We start from the raw sequence: 10,132 nt of genomic DNA, 5'->3' as shown, positions 1-10,132 counted from the left end.
AGCTGCTGCAGCTGTTGCTGTTCTGTTGTTTCCTGCTTTCTGCTCATGCTTATGTTCCTACAAAAGCTTCTCTGGGATGTTCTGTGAACTGAATAGGACATCAAGGCAGTGCTGACTGCATTTCCCATCACTGACAAGCTCTTTTTCTGGATGCTCTGATTTTGTTTAAAGTGCCAGTGTTATACAGTCTGAACTTCATTCTTTACAAAGAGAAGTCCTTTTGTCACTTCACTCTTTGCAGTACTAAAGTATTTCCTTTGCTGCAATAAGCTATTAGGTAGAGTCCACTAGTAAGCTTCTGATTCTGCCAAATTACCTTCACTTTAAGTAATTGAGGAAACTGTATATCTCTTTCTTCCACTTCCTACAGCATTCATTTTCAATGGGTCTCATATCACTTGCCTCTTGTAAGCACTTGTACTTATATTTTTCAGGCACTGTTGCCAGCACATACAATCTCCTAAGTCAAATATCCACAGGCATTTAGTAGTTGATATCAAAGTAGTAGAGTATATGCAAGTTCTATGTATGATAAGGTATTCTGAAATTCCAGACCCACAATTCTAATGTTACAGCTACTTGTAGTTGTCTCCTTATCTAATCTATTTAGCAGAGCAAATAAATATTGTAGTAACTTCGTAGTTGAAACAGACTGTTTCATATCAGCATCTCATATTTCACAGTGGTTATAAGCACTTCCCACAGAATAGAAACATGAACAAATAGAAATGTTTCAGGATTTTAAAATGTTCTTATCAACTTCACAAAACTCTCATTTCATATTGTACATTTAGGTCAATATCAGCTTATGAGACTAGAAAACAATTATTATAGTGCTGAAACCAAAATCTGGAAGGTCTTTCTAAAATCCACGCCTATATAAAAAATCTGTTCTAGTTTAATCAAAAATATGATTTTAAACTGATGTGAACTGTACAGAGCCATTTCTGAAGATTCTCAATTCAAATTTACAGCAAGTGGTTTCTTCTTTTATATCAGTTGCTTCCATTTTTTTTTTCCGAATGATGCAGAAATAGCCTAGTTTTTAAATTGTGTAGGTGTCCAAATGGTTGAGGTGTAATGGTATCATCTTGAGACTGATTGATCAGTTATACTGGTATATCTTACAAATCCTCTTTGTTAAGACACTATTAATCATGCCTGCCTGTAGCAAAAGTCTTAGAAAACGTGAGAAAACCATTGTGCTGTTTTGATAATAGCTTATTCTCAAAAGGCTTGAAGAGTATGTGGATGAAAATGAAGGCTTCAAACAGTATGTGTTCATAAAAAAGGAATCCTTGTAGTACCTCAGAGAAACTGCAGAGGAGCAGTCTAATAGCTTCTTGCTCTCCTTTATTCATTTAAAAGCAATGGACACTTAGAGTCAAAGTTTAGGAAATTCATTAATTAATTTTTATTCCCATATCTTTTGATATAATATCTTCAGAGGCTTCAGTCAGGCTTCAGTGATGTATCTGGTCTTGATGGGAGTAGGAAATAAGTTTTGTAGATCACTGAAGATACTTGTGATTAAAAAACAAACAAAAAGAAACAACCAAACAAAAAGAAAAACACAAAAGAAGCAGTGGATCTTCTCTCTATAGGTCTAACAAAATGCCATAAGAAAACCATCTAAATATCTATATATATGTAACATTTAAAATGTAAGAATCTCAACATAAGACTCCCCCCATTTATTTTTTAATTTCAAGTACTAGCCAACCTATATTCCAAAATTTGGGCTAGCCACAGTAAAGAATTAATGGAAAGGGCTATACAGGTAAGAACTATGACTTGTTCACCATATTTTTACCTAGTTATGTGAGAAGAAACAGCAAATCTTTTTTTTTTTTTTTTTAATCTTTCTACAAGCAGAAAGATTAATGTGTGATGTCAGCGTGTCTATTGGTTTTTACATACTAAGACTCACAAAGACTCACAGTAGTACTTACATTTTCTAGTCAAGATCATGGGGTTTATTACACTTGGTCCTGTGCAAAGATGTAGTAATAAAGTGCCGTTGTGGCAAAGGCTGTTCTTCACAAAAAGTGAAGTAAGCACATACCACAAGAGAAAAGGAGAATTACCCTTAAGGATGTTGTTTAGATTCCTTATCCAAAGCACACAGGATCTTTGTTATGTAGAAGAGAATCTTCTAGAAACTTATAGAAAGTGATCCAGTGAATCCCAGTGGTTTTACCAGCTTACATCCTAGAAGCATTAATGCATTTTTGTTTTCTATAGAGTAACTGAACTGGTCCAGAAGAACACCATGTGAGAACTCTATTTAACAAATTCCAGTTTAGCTTATCTCTTTCAAGGTTGCATTAATTGTGTTTGAGGTTTGGCCCTGCTGAGCTCCTCAGAAGTAGGTAATGCTTATTAGATTTAAAGAGCAAAGGGCAACCTAATGGAATATGAAAGCCCCATTGCACTGAATTCCAGGTTGCTTGAATTCCTGATTTTAAGAAAAATCCAAGTTTTTGAAGAAACCTCCATGAAAGCACTTTACCAGTATGTACCAACTTTGAGGAAAGCTCACATGTAACTAAAGGGTGAAAGCCAAAGTCTGAATGACTTTTGGATTCAAATAATCATTGAACTCAATGTTATGGAAATCTCTTGTTTCAGAATACAACATCTGGAGATTGTGCACATGCTTTTTTAAATTAGAATGTTTTCTTTGAAATGAGGTTTATTGCACAGCTAAAAATCAAAACTGAGGCTCAGGAAAAATGAGGTTTTGGAATTCATCTAGCATTTGACAGTTCATTAAAATGAGTATAAATTAATTCTTCTTTTGTCTTTTCCGTGATTTAGTGTAGAAGTTCAAATACCAGCTAATGATTATACTTAGCATTATAATTTAGCTTATTCTGTAGTGATCACAATCATCTTCACAATGTAGAGAAAAACAGGCATTTTCTTTGATGACTCTACTGTCATTCAACTATTAGAAATTCCACTGATTAGTGTATCTGTTTGCTTGATATCTGGGAATGCCAAGTGGGTTACCATTTCTATGCAAGAAGACATCTTTACCTCCCCGTCTGTACATTTCCTTTTCCTTAGGCATTTTCTTCATCTCATGGAGAGGTGGCAGGGTGTCTACAAAGGTACACCAATGTCTCATGACACTGTGTGGTGGGATTAGAGCAAGATCCTTACTGGAAAACAAAATGGCTTACTTGTAATGTTAGCTATTACTTAAGAATACATCTTGGGCGTATTCCATTTGCTGTCAACCCTACTCATTTCTGGTGGTGTGGGGTTGTCAGACTGCTGCTGGAAATCTCCAGTAGTCTGGTGATACAAGAAGTATCCGGAAAGTGTTTGAATGGGCAGATGATGAGTAGTTAATAAAAACATTTTATGAATGAGAAAAGTATGTTTGTCCCTGGTGTGGAATTAAGCTCAGGTTTAGCAATGGCTGGAGTTCCCCAAGGCAGGCACCTGTGGAAAAAATTATCGAGTCAATTAATATATATATATATTTTTAATATAAAATGGGCAGCTATATCTTTCTCGTCAGTAACACTGCTCTATATCTTTTACATTTTTATTGTAGGTGTCCCACCCCTGGGTGTGATGGCTCTGGGCATATTACTGGAAATTATGCTTCACATCGAAGGTATGTAAAGAGACATTTTTTATTCTTGAAATCAAACAACCACAGGACTAGGAGGGACTTCAACAGACCTCTCTTCCCTTTCTCAGCACTGAAGTAGGATTGAGTGCTCTACATAGCCATACATTGATCTAACTCATTCTACATAAAATGAATAACATTCCTCAGTTTCAGCATAGCTCACTACCCAAATAGACAGGAAGATTTTTTTCTAGCAAAATCTTTGTAAAAAATTAATGTTTTTTTTTTTTTTCTCCCTTGTCTGTTAGCCCAGAGAAACAATTCAACATTCATAAGTTTCTGTTGCCTTACATTCTGAATAACTTCACCATTCTCCTCAGTCTTACTTTCTCTGGACTAAAATTCTGTTCCTGCATATTTTTTTTCTGCATATTTTTCCTGATTGTTCTTGTCAATCTCTTCTGACTCTCTTGTTATTTCTTAAAGTGTGAAATGAAGCTCATTTTCTTTACTCCTCTCCCAGCTGAAGTCTTATCAGTGTTAAACAGAGTGAAAAAAACACCTCTTGCATCTAATATGCACTAGTCTTGTCAATATATTTCAGAATAGCTGGGCTTGCTTTTAAATCACAGTGTGTTGTATATAACCATGTTAAGTCAGAAGAATAGGAAGAGAAATTTATGGATAAAAGCTGTTACCTTGACTGTCTAAACTATAACTGCGATCTTTACCAAGGACCAAAGAAAGATTCACATTTACTAATTAAGATATTACTGGTAACCCCAAAATGAATTACTGTGGTACCACAGTAGAGATAATGTTCCACGTGCTGTATAATTAGCAATGCCCTTGTGGGTATTTGACAACTATAAATCAGTGGAGAAGAGCTCCACTATATTTTGCAGATAGTTATCCACTATTTAATTGAAGAATAATAGTGTAGTCCACCTCTCTTTTTTTAGTAAAGGCTCTTTTCTCCCATGCATATTAATGCTGTTGAGTCTGGATGTTTTCTTGGTTCACCAAGTCCCTAGGTTTACAATTGCCTATAACTAGTCAATACACATACTTCCAGTTTAAATGTATTTGCAGTACAAGCAACAGTTTAAAGTCAAAAGATAAATAGCACAGACATTAGAAATGTGCCATACCTTTACAAGCTGTAAAAATGATTGATCACAATAACAACTCAATTTTCTGTTAAACACAGAGAACCATCAAGAGTACAAATAACATTGTAAAGAAGATGATGTAAATATTTTTAAAATCACTTATGCAATGTAGGAGATAAAATCACACTTTCAAAGTAGTTTAAGGTCAAATTTATAGCTACATTTAATTATGCATGGATTTATCAGCTCATACCTCTACCAATGCTATGTTTAGTGAAGATATGCCTGAACTTTGCTATTTTAGGAAGCTGTTTAGTGTTTAGTTAACTATTTAGTGTTTAGTTAACTATTTAACCAGAAACAGGCAGGACAGTGAAGATTCAGTACAATGTAGTAGAGAAGCCAAAGTGTCACAAACAGAAGAAATCTAAAAGCTGGCAAGGTTAGCAGGGGAGTATCATTGCATGCCTGCTTGTTTTTAAAATTACTTCCCTGGACATTGTCTATTGACTACTCTAGGACTGGACCATGAGCTGGATGGTGTTACCTAGCTTAATCTCTGAATTCCTATGTTCTTTTATTGTAGATGAGTGCTGGATCAAGTTTTCATTTGATTATGCACCATACTCAGTACATATAAAGATATAAAAAATAATACTGCAGAACAAAGTGATCTGGAATTTGTCCAGTCCATTGGGATTTAGTACATTCAGCCTTTTGAAGCACCACCATTTCTGTATTGGTCACATAAGTCAGCATAGTAGGCCTTGATTTCTCTTCCAAAATGCCTCTAGCAGTCCCAGGTCATTGACTGCCTTCAGGCACAGGAATGCTGACACAGAACTAGGGAAGGAGTAACACCTATTTTTGCTTAAAATTGCTGGTGTTGCCCTGGGAGACCTGCCGCATTTAAACCAAGGCAGCCCCACACTGTTCAGTTCATGATGTTTGTCAAAGTCACTCTCTAAACTGGTGAGGCTGGCAAAAGGCACCGTCTTTAAAAGGGCAGCAAACCAGTAGCCTAAATCTGGAATCGTTGAGTGTGAAAGACCCCACAGTACTTCCACAGTTAATTCCCATGCTGAAAATTAGCATTTATCTCTTCTTGCATCTGAGTTAACATTTTTATTTGTATTTGATACACTTACAACACTTTCAGTTTCAGAAGGAAATGAATGATAAACTTCTCTCCTAAATGGCTGTCATGATGTCTAAGTATCATTTGTATTTAAAATGGCTGAATGCATAACATACACAAAGGCAGATTTAACCCTGCCATAACTTTCTGCAGTTCCACAAAGACATTCAATGTATGCAAGATGTTATACTGGCATATACTATCGCTGAACTTCTCTCGTGTTTTGTCTTCATAGATAAGGAATTAAACTGATACCAAAATGAAGTAATAGCTTTTTGGTTATCACAGGATAAAAAATTTAAAGTGAAGGCTCATCCCTGACATATGTTTTCTTGGTGAATCTGCTGTCAGAGGAAAAATGAATTAATCATATCCTCAGAAGCTGTCTGTTGGAAACGTCTGTTTAGAAGATATGAAAGGTCTTAGAATTTTCTAATAAATCATAATGCCAGAATAGAAAGATCTATTGCAAAAAGATGATGCATCAAAATACCAACAAATAGGTGATAATTGAATTGATTTAATATGTGAAAGCATTAAATCGTTAGTCAAGGCAGAAATTCTTCATTCAGATTTTGTTATGAAAATGTCATAATCTGCAAGCATACCCATCTGTACATCTACTAAAAAAGTATTGCTCTCTAAGGCATTTCTATTAACTATTTAGTTTTTGGATGTGAAACCTGCTAATTCTCACACAGTGGGTAAAACTAGTTTTGCATATTATCTAGGGATATACATAACTCCTATCCTCTCCCCTTCACTTTCTGCAGTCCAGGTTATATGTGGGTCAATGAACCAATTTAGCTTGCTTCCTCTTATTCTAAATCCATTAGACTCTTTTCCTCCTGCCTTTGGTCTTTTACAGATTATGACATTATAACTTTCAAATAAATCCTATGCCATTTAAAATAGTTTTATGAGATTTAGTTTGTATACAGAGTAACAGTAGCTTTCTTTAAAAAGGAAAATGATCAGCTACATTTGTATTAGGAAATGAAATGGGGCAAGAGCACAGGTTACTCTGTTGGTCCTACACAAAGGCAGTGGTGTTGCCAACACTATTAAATTGTTAGTACGTTTCCTGACATGGTACTGACCTATGGCCAGTGAAAATCTCGCAGGCAGTTCTGAGGAATGACTTGGAGCTCCATTGGATCCAGTTCATTCTATCAAAGCTGTATGGGTGTGGCTGTCCCATTTTACAGAGAGAGTTTAGCTGTGTGGATGTGACCATGCTCGTCTTGGGTCAAGACAATAGTTCTAGGCCCCTTCTGTTTACCACTATAGATGTAGCCATGCCATCTCACTAAATGTTGCCAGGTAATATACTCTGTGCTAGTGTCTTGTGACAACATTCCTCCCTTTATTTAATTGACTTATTTATGTCTTTACAGCATGTAAAGTCTCATTTTTGACCATGGCTTATTTTTTATTTACCAACACAGAACTTCATCCATGATTGCATCACCTTTTCACTACTTGTTCCACAGAGTCCTCTCTAGTCTTAAGACAAAATAATCTTTTTTTTTTTTTTTTTTGCTGCCACTGTTTCTGTCTCTTCCTCCTGAAGACAGGACCTACTATACAACACTGAAATACATTTTGTCATGCTGGAAACAAAAACCTTATTTAGTTTATTTCTTTCTCTGAGGCAAATTTTTGTAACACTACTTTGTCTTTCATCTCAGTAATTTTGAATGTGTTGCTCTTACCAATGGGTTTCTTTTTATCTGTTCATATGTTAAGATGGAAATAACATTTAAATAGAACACAGGTCATGGGTTTTGGATAGACATTTCTGTGTCCTCAACAGGGATAGCAGCTACTTTAAAAAAAAAAAAAATATCCCTTCATGTCATTGAATATCTATTACAGTCATTGTCAAGTCTACTAAGCAGTTTCTATAACACTCTTCATGTCCAAAAGTTGAACTTGCAAGATCCTGGAATAGGTAGATCTTTTTCCATCTTTAGTAGTAAAAATGACATTCTCAGTGTCCACTTAAAAGTAACATTGGTTGGCCTAACGTATAAACTTGTCTTTACTAAATCTTTTTGTCTGGATGTGTTCTGAGCACTTAAACTCTTTCCCAGGAAGGCACTGTACAGCTCTGAGCTCTGGCATATTTTTAATTCAACCTTTCTATAGCATTCTTACATGATGCTTTAGAAGGTTTCATAGTGTTTCTAACGTGTCCCCTAGAGAAATCTTTCTTCCTACTAAGAGATCCAAAGACGCCTGGTTTTTGAGCCTCTTTTTCCTTCTCTCTCAGACATACAGAGGATGTGATGCCTCTCAGCACTGAAACACTGGCCTACTCCTTTCAAAGCTGCCACTGCTGCTGCTGAGTCAGCTGGAAGGACTATTAGGCGGAGGGTTTAAGAACAGCATTCTCTGCCTTCTCGGGAACTGCTTGTGTGTGGCCTGCGCAGCGCTTGCAGTCCTGTCCTGCCATCACAAACTGAGATACTCGGATTCCCCCTCGTGGCTGTATACTGCAACTCTCCCTGTTTAAACTACTGAGCTTTGATTTTGGAAACGGGACAGGATTACACATTCTGCCAGTTTTTATTATAGAACGTGTATCCATTGTAGACCGTACCCCAAAATGAGAAATTATTTAAAATATTTTCTTTCAATCAGTCTTTCAGGCTGTCCGCGAGCGAAGAAAAGTGGAATCAGGATAGCACAAAGCAAGGAAGACAAAGAAGACCAAGAACCTATTAGGTGAGAACAAATATTGTCAAAGGACCTTCATACGTTGTATAACAGGTCATATATACAGCTTTTAAGACAAACTCTATTGTTTTATAGCTATCCGAGAGCAGATGGTTTAGGTTTGAAATAGTTTTGCTTAAGAAAAATATAAAGCTCTCTAAATACTAAGGAATTCTGCACTGGCCCCATTGACTTCAGTGACTGAACTTCAAATCAGGGATCTGTGCTGATTTATTCTAGCCAAGGATATGATACTCAATAGCAATATTGTAGCGCAGGACAAACAGTGAAGTCACCAGCCTTGTTTTGACATGTGCTATGTAGTGGCATTCTTACTGAATTGTTTTCATTAAGCATTTCACTTTGAAGATTTTAACTTCTTCCTTCTGACCCTGGTTATTTGGTTTTTGGAAGTATACAGGGAAAATGCATGAGGGATTCCCAAATAACAGATGAATATGGAACTGCCTTCTTTGATCTCTTTAGGCTGTAGCATATAATTTGTTATGATCTTTCCAATTCAGAGAGTGTTTAAAGGTACTCCACATTTCTGAGGTAGTAGGCACTATGATTTCGTATTATTTCTCATAATCTGACTCCTGATTTTTTAATCTGGCAACATCCTTTCAGTGCAGAAATGGATCTCCTTATACCTAACTCTGTTTATATCTAACATTTCAATGACTTCAGACAAGTCTTCTTTAGATTCCATACACACACTTAAAACAGAACAAGAATAATACTAAGTGCTTAGAGATTATTTACAAGAAATTTCCTTACTGAGTCGAGCTCAGCAGCCACCATTTTAATTCCAGTGTGATATTTACTGTAATGAACACAGACAATTCAAACATATATCTCACTCTTTTTGTTGCTATTGCATGATATCAAAATCTGTGACCTCATCTACTGGCTAGCCTCCTTATTGTTTATCAAAGAACAATTTTATTTATTTATTTTTTAATTAGTAAAGTTCTGTTTGTAGTTTTACTCACTAAAGGGTATCTTGAACATTTTTAAGACCACAGTGCATGATTGTTCTTTTAATTTCATGTTGGGTTTACTTTGACTTTGTTGTAGAGGCTACCAGGTATATGATGGCAAGACAATAAAGTTTATCTCATCTATCTGCTATCCAGATGTCCAGTTCCTGGTTGTGATGGTCAGGGTCATATAACTGGAAAATATGCATCCCATCGCAGTGCATCAGGGTGTCCTCTAGCTGCCAAAAGGCAAAAGGATGGATACCTAAATGGCTCACAGTTCTCCTGGAAATCAGTGAAGACGGAAGGAATGTCATGTCCAACCCCAGGATGTGATGGCTCAGGACATGTCAGTGGTAGTTTTCTGACTCATCGTAGGTGAGTAGCTATAGCTTATATTTTTCACTTTAAGCTTATTATTTAAATTATATTTACAAGGTTTGGAATACAGCTTTTTTCATGATATTTCTCTGTTCCTTTTAACTGTCATTATTACTTTGAAAAATAGGCTTCCTACATATGTTCTAGGTGACTAAAAATCAAGACTTGTGACTTTTTAAATGCAAGTCTTTGCAGGTAGAGACCTGAA

At 36.0% G+C, this 10,132-nt stretch overlaps 1 protein-coding gene across 33 annotated transcripts in view; it reads left to right on the top strand.

The window, feature by feature from the left end:
- MYT1L (myelin transcription factor 1 like) overlaps positions 1 to 10,132 on the top strand; it is a 331,277-nt gene that overhangs the window by 296,132 nt on the left and 25,013 nt on the right. For all 33 annotated transcript variants that reach the window (XM_080588548.1, XM_080588549.1, XM_080588526.1 and 30 more), the window contains 3 exons: positions 3,569 to 3,631; positions 8,486 to 8,569; positions 9,700 to 9,921. In XM_080588548.1, coding sequence (XP_080444674.1) covers positions 3,569 to 3,631; positions 8,486 to 8,569; positions 9,700 to 9,921 — 369 coding nt within the window. The remainder of the gene's footprint in view (positions 1 to 3,568; positions 3,632 to 8,485; positions 8,570 to 9,699; positions 9,922 to 10,132) is intronic.

Source organism: Anser brachyrhynchus, assembly GCF_964034855.1.
Source record: "Anser brachyrhynchus genome assembly, chromosome: 3".
Lineage (NCBI taxonomy): Eukaryota > Metazoa > Chordata > Aves > Anseriformes > Anatidae > Anser > Anser brachyrhynchus.
The sequence above is the reverse complement of the archived record's forward strand: the minus strand, read 5'-3'. Positions and strand labels throughout refer to the sequence as shown.